Source organism: Dendrobium catenatum, unplaced genomic scaffold (assembly GCF_001605985.2).
Source record: "Dendrobium catenatum unplaced genomic scaffold, ASM160598v2 fragScaff_scaffold_133, whole genome shotgun sequence".
NCBI lineage: Eukaryota > Viridiplantae > Streptophyta > Magnoliopsida > Asparagales > Orchidaceae > Dendrobium > Dendrobium catenatum.
This window is the reverse complement of record NW_021318595.1, coordinates 5754429-5779242: the sequence shown is the minus strand read 5'-3', so window position 1 is coordinate 5779242 and position 24814 is coordinate 5754429. Positions and strand designations below refer to the sequence as shown.

At 34.6% G+C, this 24814-nt stretch overlaps 1 protein-coding gene across 2 annotated transcripts in view; it reads right to left on the bottom strand.

Moving 5' to 3' along the window:
- The window catches only part of LOC110107129, a 26272-nt gene extending 1458 nt beyond the window's left edge, over positions 1–24814 (bottom strand). The window contains exons 1-5 of one of the 2 annotated variants that reach the window (XM_028699598.1): positions 24514–24814; positions 20872–20913; positions 19090–19221; positions 10539–10780; positions 9179–9215 (exon numbers count right to left, since the gene is read on the bottom strand). In XM_028699598.1, the coding sequence (XP_028555431.1) occupies positions 9179–9215; positions 10539–10780; positions 19090–19221; positions 20872–20913; positions 24514–24636 (576 nt within the window). In that variant the 5' untranslated portion in view covers positions 24637–24814. The remainder of the gene's footprint in view (positions 1–9178; positions 9216–10538; positions 10781–19089; positions 19222–20871; positions 20914–24513) is intronic. The other variant, XM_020837310.2, reaches the window with a different exon arrangement.

Below are 24814 nucleotides of genomic sequence, written 5' to 3'. Positions count from 1 at the left end.
CAATTCCTTTCCTTAAGCATGTCAAAACCTCCCCTTCATCTAATTGATAAATAATATTCATTTATTTTCAGATTTATATTAAATAAAAATTTGGAAAAATAGTTTTCTCTCCAATTTTGACATTAGAGGCCTCCTTAAGCCCTTAGGAACTTAATTAGGAAACATGCGACCTATAAAAACTAGGTTTGGAAAAATCCTAGACTTTTCCCAAATTTTTTTCCACTCAAATTCTCTAAATGAAAATTCATATTTCTAATACCAAAAGGCTTCCTTTGAACTCTTTTAGCCATTCCTATAAAAAGTTCATCAAAATGAGAAACCCTAAAATTCGGATCCTAGGTTTTCCCTTAAGAAATCATCTTGAAATTGAATTAAAATACATTCCTAAGCAAACCCTAAAGGTTTGCTAAAGAAACGTTCAAGAAAAACCAAACCCTAATTTTCAGATTTCAATCTTTTTCTCAAATATTTTGACATGAAGGGTAGAACAACATAGATCAAAGAAATTCTTAAAGCTTTCCTAAAGAAATTTCTCAAAAATATCAAACCCTAGAATTTTTGTATACAAAAAAACTCAATGAATCTTTCATTTCTCTTAAGAACAACTTACGTCAAGTCTTCCTCTATGCTTTTCCTAAGGATTCTCGCCGGAATCGCCGGCTTGGAAGGAGCTCCCGCCGCTTCTCCCTCTCTCCCGTTGCCCTCTCTCTCTGGGTCGGCCGAACAAAACAACAAGGGACCGATTATTTTGGCCCCTTAAGCAATATGAGGGCTTTAGGAAAGCTTTTTACGCATGTGCCCTTATCCCCTAAGTCATTCTATTTTCTCATGAAGGGCAAAATGGAAAAATAAAGGCAAAAGTTACTTAAACGAACTTCGGCGAATTTTAATTCTCAAATCGTGCGAAATTAGGTATAAGTTCTTTATACCATTTCGCTCGTAATTTTGAGACGAATCTAATGAAATTTATTTCGTCAATTTCTGACGACATCGAAATTTCACTTAAGTTCGTCGTGGCGCATCGATATGCGTGCGACGCACTCAAATAACAAATTTCGGGTTTTACAATTCTCCCCTCCTAATAAAAATTTCGTCCACAAAATTTGAAAAGAAGATAAAACCAAACAATCATACCTTACGCAAAGAGATGAGGGTAGCACTTCCTCATTTCTGACTTTTTCTTCCACGTGGCATTCTTCTCCAATCCATGTTTCCACAGAACCTTCACGAACGGTATCTCTCTGCTTCTAAGCTGTTTCACACTAAACTCCAGAATCCGATCTGGTTCTTCAACATATGAAAGATTTGGCTGCAAGTCCACATCTTCTGATATAATCTTAGAAGGATCATCTGATATATACTTCATCAGTGAAGAAACATGGAACACATTGTGGACAGCATAAGTAGTGGGTAAAGCTAATCTGTAGGTCACCTTCCCAATCCTTTCCACTATCTCAAAAGGACCAATATAGCGGGGACTAAGTTTGCCAACCTTGCCAAAACGTAGTACACCCTTCATCGGCCTAATCTTTATGAAAGCATAGTCTCCCACATTGAATTCCACAAAGCGGTGCTTAGCATCATAATACTTCTTCTGCCTATCTTGAACTGCTAGCAACCTATCTCTGATCAATCTGATTTTGCTTGTGACATCATCAACAAGATTTGATCCAATTACCTTCCTCTCACCAGTCTCTGCCCAACAAAGAGGTGTTCTGCATTTCCTTCCATAGAGGGCTTCATAAGGCGCCATTCCTATGCTGGCTTGGAAATTATTATTGTAAGCAAACTCTATCAAAGGAATATGAGATTTCCAACCTCCACCAAAATTAAGGATACACAATCTCAATAAGTCTTCCAGAGTTTGAATGGTTCTTTCTGTTTGTCCATCAGTCTGAGGATGGAAAGCAGTGCTGAATGTCAATCTAGTGCCCATAGCCTATTTCACTTTCCTCCACAGTCTAGAAGTAAATCTACCATATATATCAGATACTATGGACTTAGGCACGCCGTGCAATCGTACAATTTCAGCCACATATAGCATTGCTAGCTTCTCAACTGAATCAGTCAATCGGATAGGCAAAAAGTGAGCAGACTTTGTGAGCCTATCAATGACAACCCAGATAGCATCATGGCCCTGCCGAGATCTGGGTAAACCTGATACGAAGTCCATAGCAATATCATCCCACTTCCACTCTGGAATCGGTAAGGGTAGAAGTATCACTCTGGAATTCGTGACAAGAATGGTATCAGAGCAGAGTTTAGGATGTGAATCTATATAAGCGCCATTAGGTTGATTGATAACTTTTCGACGTTAGCTATAATATTTTAGGATGGTGTAATGATGTGCATCTGTTTGAATTGGCTTTATTTCCTTTGTATAGGGCTATGGATCAGGAACCCGATGCCACTGATGGCAACACAGATGGGCATAATGATCCCATTTCTAGAGAGGTTCCAACTATACCTTCAGTAGCACAACCTACTGGTGGTAGTAGTACGACTGTGGATACGTTTAATCAGATGATGGCGGCTGTCACACACCTGATTCGGCATTATCAGGGACAGCCCCAGACTAGTTCTAGGAGGGAGCCAGTAGTAGACAAATATCTGAAGATTTTCCAAGACATGCGACCACCACTCTTTACAGGAGTAGGAGAGCCAGTAGATGCTGAAAACTGGCTTTTGAGGGTTGAAAAGATACTAGAGGGTATGCAATGTCCTGTTGATCGGAGGGTGACCTTAGCTACTTTTTCTCTGGATGGGGAGGCCGAGAGATGGTGGCGAGGACAATCTTTGGAGAAGTTTGGTGGTAGAACAGATTCCTAGATCTTATGGGAGGACTTTGTGAAAGTCTTCAGAGATTGGTTTGTGCCTCTTTCTGTGAGGAGTTAGATGCAGGAGAGATTCTTGCGACTGGTGCAAGGTGATCGGACAGTCATGCTATAACGACCCAAGATCCGTGTAGCGAAAATCACTTACAAAAACGCAAATCTAAGCACCATTTCGCAAAATCTCAAAATCTTTGAAAACAGAAGTAGGGTTCGGAATCCTTACAGCGAGACAAACAAAATATCCAACAGCAACGAACGACGAAAATCGCTCCGCGGGCCCCGAAATCGGACTTCTTCCTTTGCTTTTCCGCTCTTTCTCTCTCCTCAAAATATCTGATTTTTTTATAAATGTTTTCTCTCTCCTCAAAACGAGCTCATTTTCTTATATCATTAGTGGGATCGGCCCGGCCGATCGCCACATCGTCCCGGGACGATCAGACCAAAATTGATCGTCCTGGACGACTCCCAGAACTATTCTCAGGACGATATTTTCTACAGTGCAGATCGGCCTGGACGATCTCACTATCGTCCCGGACGATTCATTCCAGAAATCACTCCAGAAAACATTCCAGAAATCAACTGTTTTCAATACACTGATCGGCCTGGACGATCTCACCATCGTCCCGGCCGATCCTGGGGAAAAATCACTTTTCCCAGCAGCTACAACAAAGGAACGAGGTCTCACACATGCAATATGAAGCTTAGTTTACCACACTGTCCCGGTATGCCTAATTTCACACGATTTGAGAATTAAAATTCGCCGAAGTTCGTTTAAGTAACTTTTGCCTTTATTTTCCCATTTTGCCCTTCATGATAAAATAGAATGACTTAGGGGATAAGGGCACATGCGTAAAAAGCTTTCCTAAAGCCCTCATATTGCTTAAGGGACCGAAATAATCGGTCCCTTGTTGTTTTGTTCGGCCGACCCAGAGAGAGAGGGCGACGGGAGAGAGGGAGAAGCGGCGGGAGCTCCTTCCAAGCCGGCGATTCCGGCGAGAATCCTTAGGAAAAGCATAGAAGAAGACTTGACGTAAGTTATTCTTAAGAGAAATGAAAGATTCCTTGAGTTTTTTTGTATAGAAAAATTCTAGGGTTTGATATTTTTGATAAATTTCTTTAGGAAAGCTTTAGGAATTTTTTTGATCTATGTTGTTCTACCCTTCATGTCAAAATATTTGAGAAAAAGATTGAAATCTGAAAATTAGGGTTTGGTTTTTCTTGAACGTTTCTTTAGCAAACCTTTAGGGTTTACTTAGGAATGTATTTTAATTCAATTTCAAGATGATTTCTTAAGGGAAAACCTAGGATCCGAATTTTAGGGTTTCTCATTTTGATGAACTTTTTATAGGAATGGCTAGAAGAGTTCAAAGGAACCCTTTTGGTATTAGAAATATGAATTTTCATTTAGAGAATTTGAGTGGAAAAAAAATTTGGGAAAAGTCTAGGGTTTTTCCAAACCTAGTTTTTATAGGTCGCATGTTTCCTAATTGAGTTCCTAAGGGCTTAAGGAGGCCTCTAATGTCAAAATTGGAGAGAAAACTATTTTTCTAAATTTTTATTTAATATAAATCCGAAAATAAATGAATATTATTTATCAATTAGATGAAGGGGAGATTTTGGCATGCTTAAGGAAAGGAATTGACAAAATATGAAAGTCATAATTTTAGAAATTTTAATAAATCCGAAAATAATAATTAATTTAAATAAAAGTAACATGTTAAAGATTTAGATTTAAGTATTGAGATTAGAAATCTCTTGTTTTTCCTTAGGTTGGAATAAGGAAAAAGAGGTGAGGAATTGTACGGAAAATTTTCAAAGCACGGCTTCTTAAGAGTAAGTGACTCTATTTGCTAAAACAAGTATGCCTTTATTGTTCATACCTCTTATGCTATGTTTAATGTTTAAATTTCATACAAGGGTGACTTAGTGTTCAATTTCATGCAATTGTTCCTTAATGTCAAGGGTACTTAGTGATACATTTCATGCAATTGTTACTTAATGTCATGCAATGATACTTAGTGTAAAAGATACAAAAGGTCATTAATCTATCATATGCATTTCTTTGCATATTATATGAAAGCATCTTATTATATGCATGCTACATAGCTTGTGATTGTTGATGACAGAGTACCAAAAGGTTATAGACGGCCTTTGAGACAAGATAGAACGAAATGAAAATGTTATGGCCATGAATGATGTGTACCTGATCAGTACAATTCGGTACTCCGGGACGGATGTATACATGATGAAATGGAAGTTAAACATATGTAAGTATTGCATGTTCTCTCATGTTAAGAAATCTCATTTCATGTTTTAGGCAATCATGTCTCATATCATGTCAACATACATTAAGACATCTATTAACTCATGTGTAGAGTATTATTCCCCAAGATATGTTCTTGCAAATGTATACAAACTTTAGCTATAGTTATCACTTGCTGAGCGAAGCTCATTCCCGAGTTTTGGGAAATTTTTCAGGAGAACCTACGCTTAGGTGATGGCCGAACACCCGAGGTTTACCTACAGTCGACGCGCAACGGGTGGCAGGTTCTTACTGTTGTTTTTAGTTATCATTTTTGGGTGGTTTTATCATGAATGAATAGTTTAAGTGTATACCACCTTGTACATGAACTTCTTTTGTGATGGTTTTAAATGTTATATATGTTGGAAAAAGGTTTAGAGGCGCTTTTATTATTCTTGAATATATTTAGAATTACATGGAACTGATGATGAGTACTTAAATTACATGTCCGATCTCGTTCCCGCCTCGTATCTACGAGCTAACCAGGTCGGGTCGTGACAAAAGCTGCTTTAAGAAAGAGTAAGAAAGCCGTCCCAAGCGAAGCCTTAATCAAACTTCTAAAGTTCCTGGATATTGTTGATTCAGTAATTGGCACAATATTTCAGTATTGAATAAGCCCATCTAAATAGCCCTATTAATCGTATGTGTCTATGAACCGAGTCTTAGCTAAAGTGCAGTATTTCAACACAAAATATAAGTTTGTTTGTTTTTGACCTTTTTCGCCTATAAATGTTAAAGTTGAGCAAAGATTCAGTCTTGAATGGGCCATCTAAACTTTCCAACTTCTTTAGGAGTTCACAATTTCAAAAGCTAGCACATATTTCGGAGAGAGAATTGTGCGGTTGAATAGCTAAAGTTACCACTGAGTAGGAATTAAATAACTACAGTAACATCCTATCTGGTATTCTTCTTGTTTACGCCATAAGTGGTCCTAACCAAGTCTTTCCTACATGTATTCTTCTTGATTTGACTAAAATGACCTTTCTTTATTATATATAAATGAGAATTTGACTCTTAATAGGACACAATGGATAAAAAATATTCATGTAGCTTATCCCATATAGTGGGATAAAAGCTTAATGTTGTTGTTATTGTATTAGATCTACATTTCGATTTAGGTTAGGAATATGCTTTTGACAAATCTTTAAGTTACATTAAGTTGGCTTACAAGTATTTTTGTTTTAGGATTTAAGTAAAATTTTGGTTTTGTACATTTATATTTTTTTTATATTTAAGTTTTACGATTTGTTTAAAAATTTTAGGTTAGATTTAAATGAATATTTTAGTGGAATTATATTTTGGTTATGAATTTTTTAAACAAAATTTGTACATATATATTTGATATTTTAACGTTTATTTAGGGTTTAGGATATTTATATTTTAAATATATGTAGTTATAATTTCATATATATTTATTTATATGTGTGTGTATATAAACATATAAACATACATACATTTCACATGCAGATCTTTATTTGTTAAACAAAATTATATACAACAAACATTAATTTGATATAAATACAATGTATAGATCGATATTTTAAGTCAAAGATAGCGAATTTATAATAGACTTTCTCTTGAGAACTATGTCTTTCATCCTAAACAGCTTCCTCCAAAACTAACTAAGAAACTCCTTATCTCGGTCAAGGCGACGATACAAGGCGCGTTGAAAATCTTGTTATACTCTTCAAAATGTTAAATTTTTTTGTCTTTATAAAAATGCATTTAACTTTGAAAGGCCTCACGTAAGTATGAATGCATCTTGTTGGCCTTCTGATGATCCAGTTAGAAGAGTAGATGTGTATTAGATTTGGTCTATCTTAAGAGAGGTAGAGATAAACCAAAAAAGACTTGGTTAGAAAATATTAGAAATGACATTTTTTTATTAGATTTAAATGAGAGTTTAACTCTTAATAAGACACAATGGAGAAAGAGGATTCATGTAACTAACCCCACGTAGTGGGATAAAAGGTTGATGATATTGTTGTTGTTGTTATAGTATGAGGGATGAAACTTGTCCATTTCAATCAATCCAAGTTCATTGTGCATGTTCATGAGAGACTTGTGTAGAGAGATTCCAATGTTCTAAGAGTGTGGAAGATTCTGTTCGCGGTTGCAGGCAAGCTGTTGTGTTCTCTGCAAGTCCCATTTCATGTCGAGTTATGTGATCAACCTTGTTGGCATTTTTGTAGTAGTATTTTTATTTTATGATTTTATAATTTCATTCTCAGCTCATGTCCACTAAAAGTTCATTTCAAGTCCCTGTGCATAGGTGGAATCTACGTAGAGTTTGAGTCAATCCACTACACCAAGAAAGACACATATGATCGATCCAAAAACACCACAGTTGAAATTTTCAAAATCGACTATGAGAAGAAAAGCATGCATGGAGTACATGCACAAGAAAATTTACAGCATTATAATTTCCCCCGTCATGCTAAAAAGGCACGTGCAGGTTCCATTCGTCATGTCAAATATGTTGCAATCAGAATTTTGAGAGTTTTATTTATTTATTTTATTTTCTATACCTAAGCTAAAAGAGTTAATGACGTGGCAATGCGACAAGATTTTGCGATGAGGATAAAACACATTTTTCTCTCTTTTTAAAAAAAAAAATTGTATCTCCTTTTACACATATATATATATATATACACACACATAAAGAGAAAGGAAGAGGGATTTTTATTCACTCTAATTAGAGAGAGAAAGGGACAGAGAGAGAGAGAGAGTGGGAAGGAGAGGGAAAGAAAAAGGAGTGAAGGAATGAAAGAAAAACTAAAGAGAGCAAGAATGGAGGCCTTCGCCAATGTAGCTTGGCCAGCGGTGACGTGGGAAAGAAGAAGAGCTGGAAATGGCAAAGTGATTGCCGATGTTGGAGTTACGGGAAGTAGAAGAGGTGTGTGTGGCTAGCTTGGTGAGTAAGTTAATTGCAATGGAGCTATTGCTAGCAGTATGCGAAGAAAATAAGAGTTTGGGAGGAATGCGGGTTGCACAATGTTGCGAGGAAGAGGAGAATGGCGTTGGAGGAAGAGTGCATGGGCAGAGGAAACAAGGTTGCTGACGTTGCATAAATGGGGTGGGATGGCGGCGGGTTGACAGATCAAAATGGGCGGACATGCATGAAGGTGAAGAGGACTCCGCGGGTAGCGTGAGGGGTTATGTGAAGTTTTGCAAAATATTGAGAACAAGTGAGAGGGAGAGAGCTGCAATGACTTTTGAATGCAATCAATAACCAGAGTTGCATGGGGTTATATTTGGTTTTATTTACATTTTTTAAAGTTCTTTCTCTGTTGGGATGATGAGACTCGTGGTGAACTTGACAAAAAATCAGGAAAATTCAAGGATTTCGACAGTGTATGAAATGACTTTTCTTAAAAATGGCATATGCATATATAACTGTAAACTCATACTAATCAGATTGCGCATGGTTATATTTATGTGTAATTATATTTAAGTGTAAGCCATTGTATTCCTATTCGAACCATCAAAAAGATCCAGCGTTTTAGAACTTAACAAGTCACCGTATCATGTATCCTCACATTGCATGCTTACTTACAGATGTTATGTGATATATTATTCCAAGAAACTAATCAAAGAAAGGGCAGGAAGCAAGAAGGTTCAAGCATATACAAAGAACGTCATAAGCTTATATAACTTATTGACTAGTGATGTGATGCAAGGTGAGTTACACAAGATTATGAAAGAAGATTTACTAGTTGCTTAACCTCTTATAAAAGTTGGTTATCAAATTTTTATAAGAGGTTAAGCAACTAGTAAATCTTCTTTCATAATCTTGTGTAACTCACCTTGCATCACATCAACTAGACAGTTAAATTCAAACTTGCTTATTCATAAAATATGCATTGGCCTTTGAATTAACAAGCAAACAATATCTACTTAGAATATTAAAAATAAATACAAATTTTTAAATGATTAAGTTATTATTCAATAATTCATCTTAAAAGTAAAAACATACTACATTGCCGAATTATAGGAAGGAAATAAAGATGAACATGCGTACAGAAGATTTTTAAAGCAGTACCTTGATTTCAAGGTCTGAATATGGACTTGCCCTTGACCTATAAAAATGAACAAAGTATCAACCAATGCAAAACACCCATTTATAACTTCAATAAAAAGGATAGTGCATTCAGTGTCCACACGGGACTAAATTTTCAATAACGATACATGCTTGAGATATTATAGTAAACGAAGGATAGAAGCCTAGTGTCTTAAAACCCAATAATAAATAAAAAGTCCAGTACTAAAGATATGAGTGTTGGGATATAACTTAACACCACTGGTGAAATCAGAAGGCAGCCGGGGTGGCACTCACCCCCAATACATTGAAATCATACATGACTGTATCATTTGAAAATTTTATAACCCTTAAATTTTCTTGCAATTATGTATAATATATAAGTTTCACACCTTCTAAATTTTAGATAAACTCTTCAACCCCTCACACTTAAATCCTAATTCTGCCATTAACACCTGAGTTCACCAGGCACAGACTCCAAATCATAGAGCTCCATCCTGACTCCGGGGATCTCACAGCAGACCATATTTTCAAAATTAAAAAGGCCTAATTAATTTGGACACATGACCACTCAAGCATAAAGGATTTATTCTGTCATAGTATATGTTCATTAAAAACATAATTCACCAATCCTTTTTGAAAAGTTCAAATACATAAGGCACTTTTTGGGAAATTAATGATAAATCGAGTACTTTATTATGTTAGAAACATTCTTCAAAAATTTTCCCACATTAATGCAGATCAACTTCACTAAACCAGAATAAAAAGAAGATATTATTGGCCATAACGAGTGGGTAATTTCAACTCACCTCCAGCATAAACATAATACAAGCTCATAAACTCAAACAAAAAAGGCTAGATCATGGATATCATAATTTAACACCACAAAAGTTGCAAACAAAGATAAATGCCAGTGTCGCCACTTTGAAAGGGGCTTTGAAAAGACATTTCAAAACTAACACGATACTTGCACCTTTTAAGGAACATTATGGCAACCACAAAATCGGTGATTGTAGCAGATATATACCACCTGAATAAAAGTCAAACCCTTTGGTCTGCATCTTCATAATCAAAGGAAGAATTAAAGTAATAGCTTAACAAAACAAAAGAAGCATAGTTGCACCGAACTATGGTCAAGATCCATCCATTAGGACTTTGAAATCATTCACATCAAAAAAAAAAAAAAAAAACTGATTAAAAAAACCATTTTAAAAAAATATATAATAACAAGTTATAAATGAATTGCCAGACCAACTCATATGAAAAATCTAATGCAAGGCAGGGCAAATCATCTTTAATAGCTCAGATGTCGTCCAAGAAGAACAAACAAATACATAAATAAATAAAGGCCAGCAAATCATACCTGTCGAGACCCAAAACTGCATAGTGATGTGACCACATATAATGCCCACTTGTTCGAGGACTCCTAGGTGCTGCTTTAAAATTAGGTCTTCTATCTTTGAAAGAAGTATCTTCCTCCCAATACCAATCATTCCTTGGGCAATGTTGGTAGGCACCAGGTCCTTGATTCTGCCAACTCTCATATGTCTTCTTATATTTATTTCTCTCTCTGTTAAATACACTTTGCATTCGTCTTATACGCTCCTAGAAAAAGGATCCATTAACCACAAATCACAAGAACATAAAAAAAATATGACATGGCATGAAGACTGGCTAAAATGACTATGCATAGAGTTTTAAATTCACAAATCAACAACAATAGCTAAAAGGTCATTTGGACTCGCTTTATTTTTTATTTTTTAATGAAATAAAACATGCATTTATTACTTTAAAAAACAAATTTGATTTTTTTATTTCTTTCAACAATTCTCAATAATAATATGCTTGTTTAGATATTCAAAATATGTACTTGCAAGTTGCGGGTATTAACCAAGAGCAGGGCCAACAATATAGAAAGAGTATTACAAATCATTTTAAAATTTGCCATAAAATTTCTCAGTACTATTATGATATATGACTAACCATCATAAGTCATTTGATTGGTTATATTCTAAAATAGTTAAACCTAAGATGCATGTGATTATGTTCTGTCAATAAAAGCTTCTCACTATTTTATCACGATTTGTAATAACATTTAGGGTGACCTCATTTGCAGTACTGTATATGTACGCAAAATACATCCCCTGAGAAAGAAGTATTTTTTAAGAAACAAGATAAGAGTATATCAAGGTTCAGATCAAGCATAAGCTTGCAAAGCAATGATCAAGCATTCAAACATAAAAGTTTAAATTTTGGAAAGCAGGTTAATAGGGTATAACTGACAGCTATCAGTCTTCAAACAGCATCACTGATGAAATAACAAATAGCAAGTGGAAGCAAAATATATAGCAGACAGCCTTCAGAGAACATAACAGAAATTAGTGAAAATTAAATAACAGTAAAGCAAACAAAGATTCCATACAGCCCTATGCAGGCTATAGCAAACAGGGAGATGCAAGTTGCCGCTGTTTGCTGATTTCAGCTTTTTGACAGCTTATGCAATTTTAAACATCAGAATGAAATAAGAATTCAACAAAATGGTAGGCTCATAGAATTGGTCACAGCCAACAGCAGAAGTTGCTCGATGCAAAGAGACAAAAAAAAGCAGTCACCAGATGCGTTCAGCAGATAAGATGCTAGATGCAAGCAGCAGTTTGAACCAGCTTATATACATTCAGCAGTTGATATTCCAAACCGCAGCTCAGCATGTTGTTTTTCAGAATAGATGAAATGAAATAGGATTATACAAGTTTGTAATAGAGAGAAAGTAATTGAATTCAGTGAAACCAGATTGGACAGAAGGGATTAACAAGCAAACCAGCTGCATTAATAGAAAAAATAGGGACCAAATCATTAAGAAGCAACCCAACAAGCATGTAGAAAACAAGTATTTAAGGGGCTAATGCAGATTAGATGAAAATTTGGAACTGTTTTGGCTTCATGTAAATCTCCCAATAAATCTCACATGGCAGTGAGGCCTAAGATGAAACAGAAATGAAGAAAACAACAAAATGAGTTAATCCTCTGCCCAGACATCATTTACAAAAACATTGAGACCAAACAACAACTTGGCCCACCAGAATGAGCTTGATTTTATACCATTCTCATATCCAAAGCAGTTCATAACCCCTTCCCTCACCATCCACCCATTTAATCTCCTTATCCTTCCCAAAATCGAATCTTTTTTCCAAAATCACTCATATTTGCATTATTCAAAGGCCCAAAAGGGAAAGCGTGCTTCAAATCCACCTCTCCATGCTTCCCCATCAGAACCATAATCCTCAACCATTTGTTCCCCGATCTTTTTTTTTCTAGCCATCACTAAAGACTGCGATGAGGCGAGGGCAGAAGAGATGGTGGAGAAGATTCATCTAAGAGGGCAAAAGTCAATGACATAATGAAAGAGGAGGTCGTGAGCGGATTTTTTAATGAGGTGATCGGCAAAGGTGGAGGAGCTGAGGATCTCCTTGGCAATTTCAATGTAACTAGAGATGACAAAGTGAGTGAGGCCAACAAAGAAAACCATAAGGTGGCAGGAGAAGTATGAGAGGGTGTGGTGGGAGGTGACACCAAATAGCATTATCTCTAACACCAATGTGTACAGAGGCAAGTCAAAGGAGAGGGTGTTTATAAAATTTGAAAAAATAATAATAGTAATAATATAAAATGTTTAAAATTTTGATAACATCTAAAACTTGGTTTTGGTGTTTCTTAAAACAAATCAATTGGTTTCTAAAAATAAAAATATGTAAATAAACATATTTTGTTTTTTAAATAATTTTAAAACAAAAATAAAATAAAAAAGATATCAAACAGATCCTAAGTGTGTAGTTATAGATAACAGTATTCACCATCTCAAATGGTAGAAGATATGACCAAGCAATATTCAATAGGAGCTCTCCACCAGTACATTACTGGAATTTTAATTTGATGCTTCATACGCTGAATAGAATTCCTATTAAGGATATAGTGTTAAGGCACAGAATAAACACAAGTAACAGACTATCACCCTTGGCCAGCAACAATGGGTACAAACAATTGAGCAATGATGTCTTTGGTGGGCTTAGGTGGGCATCTTAAAACCAATGGGCCAGTAAACCAACGAAACACTAGCATACTGGCTGTGATCCCTAGTTTTTATCAAGAAGAATGTAACATTTGCACTATGCAACATTATGTCCTAGAGACAATTGTAGGCACAAAAACTTTCACTTTTTAAAGAAGAATATAAACTTGAGGAAGCAATTGACAAGTTAAATACTTTTTTGGATGAATTGTAACTAATACGCAATGCCAAACAGCTGTCAAAATTTTCTATTAAACTACTTGGCAATAGCAGTAATTGATACTTCACAATAAAAATGCCCCAGCCTTTAAAAGCACAAGTTTTCTAACGTGCTAGTTAACATTATCCAAATTAAAACAAGATTGATGGCAAACAAATAGCAAATAAAATACTCATAAAGTAACATAAAATCTTTTAATTACAAAACTTAAGCCTTAGACCCATATAATAACTCATCTGTAAAACAAAGCATGTTTATCAGACTAATGGGGCCATCTCAATATAAGATGCTGTTAACCAAGCAAATAAAAGCTCGGCATCAAGTAGGACATACGCGAACTTCCAATCAGGAACTTAAAACAAAAATCAGCACCAAAGTTTGAAGAATAAACAAATAGCTTAGTAGCATTTTGTCCTGTAAGAATGTCTCAAAACAAAGGGTTCACACTGCTCAATATACCAGCAAGTGTTATATCAGGGTGAAATATGATTGAAGTAACAGAGACTTCTCAAAAGAAAGAGAACCTAGCGATATTGCAAAATTGCTCCGATCTAATTCCCATCCATCAAATGACAGATGACACCAAATGAGATTTACCGAGGAATAAAGCAAACTATTATGACCAAACATGATGTTGTTCACTTTTTGAATGATTTCATCCACCCAACCAACTCTTTTAATTTATTTAATTTTTCTCTTTGTAGATAACATTGTCGTTGTCGGGTCTCAAGTCCTAGATGAGAAAATAAAGGGTTGCATTTGGCAGTCGACATCCAATATAAAATTTGTCGAACAATCATGACATGAATATTTTAAAAAATGGTGTTAATGCTAAGGTGTTTCTCTAGAAGCGACGCATTGTATGGCATGAATACAACGAAAAGTATGCCATTGCACCGGTGCCTAGGTGTAGTATTAAATAAGCAAAGGTTCCCACATCAGGGACAGATGTGAGCAAAGAAGCTAGTCCGTGAAACTAAAATTAGGATATGAGCTTTAAATATAGGTACTCTTACAAGTAAATTAATAGAATTAATAAATAATATATTCATAGGAAACTAAATATGCCATATATTCGAAAACTAAATGTGTTGGGAAAAAGGCAAAGAAGTTTGATAGTTTAGGATTTAAATTATGACATTCAAGTAAGAGTCGTACTAAAAATGATGCATGTGCGATTATAAATATGAGTTTGACGGATAATGTTGCAAAAATTAAAAAAAATTTGGAGATAGAATTATATCTTTAAAGATTTTTGTAAATACTAAAATTATTATAGTTAAAAGTGCTTATACTCTATAAAATTAAATTTTGAAATGACTTGAAGAATTAATACTAAGGATATCTTTTGAAGAAATTTTTTTTTATTGAAAGAGATTTAAATAAACATGTTAATAGAGTGGTAAAAAGACTTTAAAACATTCATGATGATGGCTATCGATTTGGAGCGACAAATGAATGTGGAAGATCATTAGATTTTGCAATAGCTAGTGATTTTGTAATTGTAATGCCTTAACATTTTATCAATTATAAGAATGGACATGGCATAACTCAAATTGATTATTTTTTTTATTAAGAAAATATATTGTTTAGTTTGTAAAAATGATAAAATCATGCTTATTAGTTTTGAATTTCAAGATGAATAAGGGAAAAATAAAAAATATTGGGGTATTTAAATAACACTAATAAAAATAAGGCCAAATTTAAAATTTAAGATATTTAGGTTGTTTATGAGGAAGCTAATATTATTTAGGAAAAAAATAGTTAGCAATATTAGGAATGTTATAAAGTATGTGCTTGAGGAATAAAAGGGAAATTTTTTTATAGTAAAAACTAATTGATGATTGAATTAAAATGTGCTACAAAAGATTAAAATAATAAGCCTTGTTATAAAAATTGTTTTGGATGTAAAAGTTCGAAAGATGAGGAATGATATAGAGGGGCCTATAGGAATTCTAAGAAAGCAGTATGTGATGTAAAGAATTTAATTTTTAGTGATTTATATAATAGATTAGATACGAATGATAGCGAAGGATGTATGCATAAGTTAACCAAGCAAAAATATATGAGAAGTAAAGATTTAGTCAAGTAAAATGAATTAAGGATGAAGATAGCTTGCTTTTTTATAAAATTTGGCCTAAAAATAATTTAAGAGAAAAATTCAAAATCTTAAGATTTAAGTTATTCATGAGGAAGCGAATGGCATAAGTATAAAAATAGTCAATGAGATTAAGAATGTTACAAAATATATTCTTAGAGAACCATAAAGAAATGCTCGTAACAATAAAAATTGTTGGTCGTGGAATCAAAATATTCAAGAAAAATAAAAAATAAGAAGTTTTGTTATAAAAATCAATTTAGGTAATAAAAGCTCAAAAATTAGGAAAGATATAGAGGGGTCACTAAAGAGATTAAGAAAATAATATGTGATGCAAAGAATTTTACTTTTAGTGATTTATATAATATATTAGATATTAAGAAGGATGAAAAATGTATGTATAAGTTAATTAAACAATGAAATAGGACAAGGATTTAGTTCAAATGAAGTGCATTAAAGATGAAGATCAAAAAGTGTTTTTCTTAGAATAAGATATTCAACATAGGTGAATGACATATTATGATAAACTTTTTAATGAAGGTTGTGAGAATAAGATTGACTTTAGCGACAGTAGCACCCTAAATGAAAATTAAAATTTATATTTTTACCATCGTATTAATAAATCTGAAGTTAGAGAGGTTTTAAGAAAAATGAAGTGTGAAAAAAACAAGAGCTGATGATATACTAGTTAGTAGAATTCAAGTTGGATAGTTGAAGCGAAGGAATGCATCGGATCGATTGTGTGATAAAAAAGTACCCCTTAAACTTAAGTAAAAATTTCACAAGATAACGGTGAGACCTGCAATACTTTATGATGCAAAAAGTTAGCCATTAAATGAAAAGACAAAAATTAAATTAAGTGTTGTAGAGATGAGTATGATTAGATGGATGATGAGGACATCAGATCACAGAAAGTATATCAGAGACGTGGCCGACGATCTACGACCATGATCGCATCATCTATTTTTTATTCATTGTTTGTATTTGTTTTATTTGTTTGCGTTATGTATTTGTTTTAGTTGCATTTTCCATTTTTACCCTTAAAGTTTTGGTCATATGTAAGCCCTAAAGGCAACGTTGTCTTTTAGTTCCCTTTTATTGTATGAGGCTATTTATAAGCCCCTAAAGTTTCTTTTAGAGTTAATGAAGAATTATAATGAAAATTTCTACAACCTTGTGTTTTATAAGAGCTTGAGAGCTTTGGAGAGAAATCCCTAAGGTAGGGAAAACAGATCATCCACCAACCTTGGAAGCGTCCGGGTTCGTGGCTCTTTTCTACCTTGATCTTTCCTTCTTCTTCCCTTCCCCTCCCTTCCCCCGTACGGCCAAGCCTTTCCTCCAAAGCCGCTGGTCACCTCCAATCATCCTCACTGCCAACCAACCCTAATCCCACATCCCACCTCTCGGCCAAGCTCCACACCACACCCTCCTTCCTACTCGGCTAACACCCCATCCTCCCCATCTCCAAGCCACCCCAAATTCCCAACCAAACCCTAGCCTAGCCGCCAGCCTACTCCCTCCCCCTTTGCCTTTAAAGAAAATTCAAAACCCCTCATCATTACTTTCCCTCTCTACATTAACTCTTTTGGGAAAGTCTTGATTTCAATTATTCAATCAATTTTGAATTTTGAAATATTTCCTAAAATAGAATTTTATTTTTGGAAAGTCCTTCAAATCAAATCCAAATCAATTATAAATTGGCTTGGATTTAAATCCTCTTCCTTAATTTGAGATTCCCAATTAAGCAAGTAGTAAATCCCCTTCCCTAAATAAGCCGGCCCCCTTCTCCCTTTCTCTCTCCCTCCACATTAATTACCGTCCCTCTAATTACTTCAATCAAGCCTCTCATTAGGGATTGATTTTCCCTCCCCTTCTCTTTACTTGAATTCAAACTTCAAACCCTATTTCCCTCCATCCTCCACCTTTAAAATCTGAACCATATTTCCCCACCTCCCTCTCTAACCTAGCCAACCCTACCCTAACCCTAACTCCACTAAAATCTGAACCTAAACTCTCCCAAGCCTCCTACCTTGGCCGACCACCTTCCCATCCCTTCTTCTACTTGGATTCCTTGGAGAAACTTCTTTCTCGCAAGGAGAATCCTCAAGGACAGCAAAGAGCGTCTTTCACAATACTTCAATGCCACGTATCCTATGCATGGATAATCCTGAACTCGACTCCGGCTTCTTCTACAAAGAATAAGGCTTCGTTGATATCCTCCGATCACCCTTCTTCGACGTCAATCTGAAGGTAGATAATTCCGTTGAGGAATACGTGGAGCGCATCATATTCACTCTTTCGAAAGCCATGGAAGAACAACTTTCCACCGTTCAGTGGCTAATCACCACCACGCCAAGACAAGGGTGAACTCTTTTCCCCTCTTCAATTTCATTCCTATTCTCCTTCGATTGTGGTCGTGTATCAAGCATAAATAATCTTGCAAAGCTCTCTGCCAAAGCTTAGTAAACGTAGGGAATGAGTGATGGACTTCTATGCATCTAATCTAGTTGTTAATCTAGGGATGTTATTGGAAATCATATATATTTGCTTATGTTGAATTTTATAATTGTTTTGTGATCCTAATTATTATTTCATAATTTGGCCTAAATTAAGGCACCCATTTATTGTTTTTCGTTTTTCATTTTTCGTTAAGTGGCTAACGTTTAATTCTTATTGCTCTTACTTGAAAGCGTGCAAATTCTTATATTCATCATTTAAAGCATTTATAGTTCTATATCAATGGATAAATAGCTTTACACTTAGAGATTGAATGTGAAACGAGTATATATGTGAATGGGTTGGAGTAGTTCTAATTGCACAAGCAACAATTCAACGACTACAGGAATTAATGAGCACAAGCAATATGTGCCTTAATTATTATAGAAGGTGCTAAACCAAGCTATCAAAACTAAACCACAATTTTGTCATTAGCCATAGCCAAGCCCAATGCTATAACGTGATGCGCAAAGTGGTTTGATGCACTCGATTTGCAGGAAAGTGATGTGCAAGGCCAGCACATCACTTAGCTTCGAAGCGTGCTTTTAATAAAATTGGCATAAACATCAATTTAAATATTATTGACGTGTTTCTCTACCCATGTAGTATATTTTATTAATTCATTTTCAAACTTCCTTTGAAATAAGATCTAGCCTACTCCATATTTCATCCTTAGGCTAACCGCATCAAGTCATAGCAAGTTGTCGAGAATAAAGATTGCATACTCAAGTAGATATGGTCCTAATTCTACCGGGTAAAATTGAGGGTTCTCTACATAAAACTCTACACTTGGAGAATTAGTAGAATAAATAGATGGATAGCAATGATCGATCTTTTTCTTGGTGAAATAGACAAGGAAAAAAAGTTACAGTAAACCAGAATATATGCACAAAAGCTCATAGCAAAAGCATACTACAAAATAAATTATATTTATATATTTAATTTTTCAAATAGTGCATGAAATTAAAACAAGCAAAACTAGAAACATAAAAAATATAACATAGTTGAAAAAGCTAAACAGGCGGTGAACTAACCAGTCTTTCCATTTCATCCTCATACTCCTCTTGCATTCTGCTGTTATATCTTTTTTGAGCTTGCTCATGGTAGTTTCCTCGAGTAGAGCTGGTATTCTCACCCCACCACGATGTATTTGACCGCACCCTCAGCTTTCAGGTGTAAAAAGGAGGGTGAGGGGAGGATAAAACAAGAACAAATTCAGTGACATTGCAAAAGTAAGCATTATTTTAGATCTATCAAGTAAACACCTTCACTTTAGGTGTAGTGTTTGTACCAAACTCTGGCTTCATTTATTGTATATTAGCTTTATTCTCTTTTAGGAGACGAGTTTTAGACATTTCACCCATTAAGCACATACTTCATATACAGTTCTCAGAAACTTTATTAATCACATATGGCTGAAAAATACCCTAAAACAATATAATATCCTTCAGTTACATCTTACCATCAATAAAGTTATTTAAAATTGAGTCTTGAGTAATGAAAGGGTTAATTCCAACAATTTTAATGCATATTGTGCTGTTCTTTACTTGGTATGAAACATTTTTATACATTAGAGACTGGTCATATCATCGAGCCCTTTGACATCTCCAATCAAGAAACATACATATTCCTAGCGTGGGCTGCCTACAGTAAATTTTCAAATTCCAAACATGGAGCATGCATAGCACTAACATGACATATAGGTAAAGCATTACTTTGTGCATCCTCAACCTGTCTCAATATTTGATTGCTTGTTTGCCAAAACAAAGATGTGCAACTTCCAATCAATGGCTACAATATGATTTCAAGAAAAACTGGCAAAAGATGTTAGTGAAGTACAAAAAAACTGGTTAATATCCATAGCCTAAAAAGATTTTTTATCCAACAACATGTTTCAATACAGCTAAATGACCATCTAAAAACTAAAAAGCTCCCATTGTGTATAGCCCTCTTTTTTTATTTTACAAAAAAAAATGTCATTCGTTGCTTCATGCTCAGACCAGACTTAAGGCTAAGTTGGGCTTAACAAACTCCATGAGAATTTGATGATAGTCTTTCAACAAAACCCCTCAAAAATATTCTTAGATGCCCAATTTAGTCCCACAATATTATTTTTCTCTAATTTAATCCCACAACTAAAAAAATTGATTCAAAATGATCTCTTTTGGTCTAAACTAGAATCAATTCTGTGTAGTCGATAGACTAAATTAAGATCAATTTATATTACAAGGACCATTTTAGATCACTTTTGTATGAATGATGGATTAAATTGAAGAAATGTGATACACTGGTACTAAATTAGTCTCACACGAATATTTCAAAGGCTATTTTGGGATTTTATTTTTCAAACTTATATTAGAATAACTCCATTGATTTTTTTAGTAATGCTTGCATGTCCTATGGTTTGGTCCCATAAAATGTCGACCTTCCGATGAATTTGTTAAGAGAGTACATGTATTAGATCCGGTATTTCGGTCTATGTTAAGAAAGATAGAGTTAGACCTAATAAGACTTAAAACTTGGTTAGAAAGTATTAAAAATGACCCCTTTTTATTAGATTTAAATGAGAAAGTGGCACTTAATAGAACACAATGGATGAAAAAGATTCATGTAGCCAACCCCTCATAGTAGGATAAAGGCGTATTGTTGTTCTTGTTTTTGCATGGCCTATGGTCCCTAGTACAAGAACATGCATTTCAAAACACCAATTTCAGTATTCCACGAATCAACCCTCATTATAGCTCATTGTATGTAAAATACTTATAGAATTAATAGACAAGGATTATTTTCTTGCTCAGGACAAATTAGAACTGAACCTGATTGTAGACCCAATCGACAGTCCTCCTCAAACGAGTAGCCTGTGAACCCAAAAAAAAATGCAAACAATCTGTTAAAACATTAAACACAAAAAAATAAAAACAAAATGATCACATGAGTTAAAAAATATAGCACAAAATGACAAAACCATAAAAACATGCTTATCATTACTCTAAATGATATATCATTTGGAAAATAAATAGTTTTTTATTTTATAGAACTAGACTCTAAGCAATAAAAAATATATAGGACTCATGTCAAAGATTTACATGCAACTCTGAGACAAAGGTCTAACATGAGGCTTCCACCAATAATGGATTCTATTAAGGAGGGGTAAATGCAATTCCATACATTCAACTTTCCCAAAATTCATGTCAAATATGAATGGCCTTTTGAATCTAGTTAACATTTGAGAATCTTTGGTTTATTATCTCAAGAACTAAGGTAATCTAAATAATATTAAAAATCTAAATTGAAATTGACATAACCCAGAATCAAATGCTATCTAGATTACGATCTGAAACATTAAAGCTAAAATCATCATTGAACATTCCAATAATAACACGTTCTTAAAGCAAGATAACCCTACAAGTAAAAAAGTTGAATTTGATGAACATCATTAGCATCCCTATAAGACTACAATCTAAATAATATTGCTAATTAAATAGCTTCGGAACATGCACATCCAAATTTACTGATGAATACCTACACTAATTCCATAGATAAGTCCCTATGATGCCCCAATTCCCATCAATGATGATTGATGACATGTTAGAAGCCCCTTAAAAGTTTTTTAAAGACCATGATATGGCAATATCCCATAAATTGCCAATTCCACAGTTGTGCATGTTCCTTACAAGGTTTGAAATCGTGCAATCGGATATTGAGGCATTTTTTTATGAAGGCGTAAGCCTCAAAAGTAAACCATTTAATTAATAAAATTATGAAATGATAAGCAACAAATTAATATCAAAGTAATATTATAAAAAATTAAAGTTAAGGTCATTAAAGTCATACAATACTACAAACAACATTAAATAAATAGTCTCTCTCACTCCCAATTCAATATCAAAGTGTAATCAATATCATAATTTATGAATTCAAAAGTCACCTCCACTCTTATTACTTAGAGGGTTTCCATTAGAATCATCATTGTACTTAATTATATTCTTTCCTAATACTAAAAAAAAAATAATAAGTTCCCAACAACAATAGAGGGTCGTCTTGCGACTACAAGTTCGATGTCATGTAGTTCTTCTCAAGTTTAGCTTGGTTTAGGTACTAGTAAATATGTTGAATTTAAATAGAAAGTTTATAAATTAAACTTTTTAAATTACATAAACCGTAATTTTTTAGGCTTCGGTCTTTCAAAATTGCATTAAAATTGCACTCAAGTGTGACTCACCTCCAATGAAGCGTAAGCCTCATCTGGAAAACGTGAGGCATACACCTTATTGCATTTTTCTTTTTAACTATATTAAGGCGAGCCTCTAATTGTGCAATTTTAAAACATAATTCCTTATTATTACTAGCTAAACCTCTATAATACCACCACAACACTCCTTTCTCCAATTAATGAGAAATTTGGATCAACAGCAACGAATGTTTGATTAAATTTAACCAAGAACAAATACCACCATGTCATCTAGCATTCAATCCTCATCACAAACTACATAAAAAAAACAATATATATATATATATATATATATATATATATATATATTAAAAATAGGTCATCTTCATAGCTAAACCAGCCAACACTCCCAACGTCTCTGTTAAAAAAAATCCACATACAAATAGGTCAAATTCTCATTATCTTGCGAATTCATCTACTAGAATGTAGCTACCTGCATCAAACACCAAGCTACTATATATGTCATGTTGTGAAGTGGCAGTAGGTCCTACCAATGACGCAAAAGATAAGAGCTTGCAAAGATGAGCTTGAATTCATTATAGATACCTTTACATTCACATTTGTTAGTTCATTAGCCTCCATGATTCTTCACTATCTCAAAAAAGTCTACAAGTTTGGACAATATTCAAATGTAAGATTCCAAACTTCCACGTGCAGCAGGACTAAAAGCTTCTATAAACCTTATTTGATATTGTGCAACTTGTAGCACAGCTATGAAATATTAGAGGAAAATCATCATAAATCAACAAATTTACCTAAGCATACAAATAATAAGACATCAACTTAGTCAAAATAAAACATATAAAGTGATGCATGAGTAAATCAAGGAGGCATTAGATTGAGGAAGAAAATGGGTTTGTATTCTTGTTAGGAAGAAAACAGAGTGACAAGCAAAAAAACAACAACCTCTCCCACCTCCTCTATGGCGTACAAAAGAAACATGATGCAACTAACCCCTATCATCTGAGAGTAGGAGAACAAGTTAAGGGAATAGAGGACATAATAAAGTAAAAACTAGTAACTATATTAAAAAGCAATTGAGAAATAAAATAGAAACTAGAAGGGTAGAGAAAAAAACAGTTTATTGATATTGGGCCGAATGTGCACTGGTTGGGCAACTACATCAATTCTCTCAGTCTTCAAAAGAACTCAACACTAAGTTCACTTCAATTATGGCAGCTGAATCTGACGGGTAGTATTCAAATATGCCCTTAACATTAAATGTTTTTCATATCTTCAAGTGGCTGGATAGAATGATGATGAATGCATTATCATTGATTTTCCTCTATATTGATAATGATCCAAGCTTCTTATCTTGTAAAGCAGGTGCGGTTAGCAATGCTTGTTCAAATGAATTATAATTTTTCTTGCGCTGATGATGATTTGTTGAAGTTTCTACTTTTCATTGGACTCCTCTAAGCATTGTTTTACTTCATAATGCATTTGTTGGATAAGTTCAACAAGTTGTTCTACATTATGATTAATACCACCTGACGCTATTTCCTGGAGATCAACAACAGCATTGAGAACTTTTGTATGCACAACGCAAAACAAAGTGTACCTAGTTGATCGACAATCATGCTATTAAATGAAAACTCAACTTGGGAAATAGCTTGACACTGAGATGCTTGATCCTGAGATTTTGACCTTTTTCCTAGTATGCTACAACTCATGGACCCAATGTGCGATTGAAAAATCCCATATAGCCATCTTTCTTATGGCGATACGCATTGCCTGGTGTAAATGCAATGTCAAATTTTCACCACAATGCGTGCCAAAAGTGACTTAGAAATTGTGCACCGTGATTAGAAGTAATAGTTTTCAGTATTCTGTGTTGTTGAGCAATTGCTTTAAAAATAAATAAATTAACAATGTTAATAGTGTCGACAATCTTCCAACAGGAGATAAAGTGAGTATCCCCTTCTAATTACGAGTAAAATTTTCTCCTTTCTAGTCTGTTCTCTCTCCAAAAATTCCTGCTTTTCTTCCCCTAACTCCCAAACAGCGCGTCAAAATAAAATCATTCCCAAAAACACTCAGCCAAAGCAAAATAAAAGTATGACCCAGCTTTACATGCATCTAATGGGATATTAGATTTTATGAGCCAACTTAAAAACAATCTGCTGCACAAGAAAATGAACAAATTATTAACCCTATGCTAGAAACCAATCTCAATTTATAATATTCTTCATAACAATCGAGAGGGCAGCAGAAACGAGTTGGGTACCGCAACAGTCGCAGTGGCGCCGATCAATCCGAAGAAAATGATCCCCCGAGAGACGGAGCCGCGCAAAGTCGTTTCCCATTGATCTTGGTCGCCACTGGACTTGCCGCCGGCGGAGGCCATCATCTAAGATCCGCTCTTCGGGCGTCGGATCCCGCAATCGGAGAAGAGCATGCCTCCACTGTTCGTCTTGGAAGACGGACACAGATAAGGGAGTATAACTCCGAGGTGGCGTGCTCGATCGAGGCTAGAGACAGAGAAAAGGGCGGAGAGAATCGCCCTAAGAGAAATAGGGGTCGCGTTT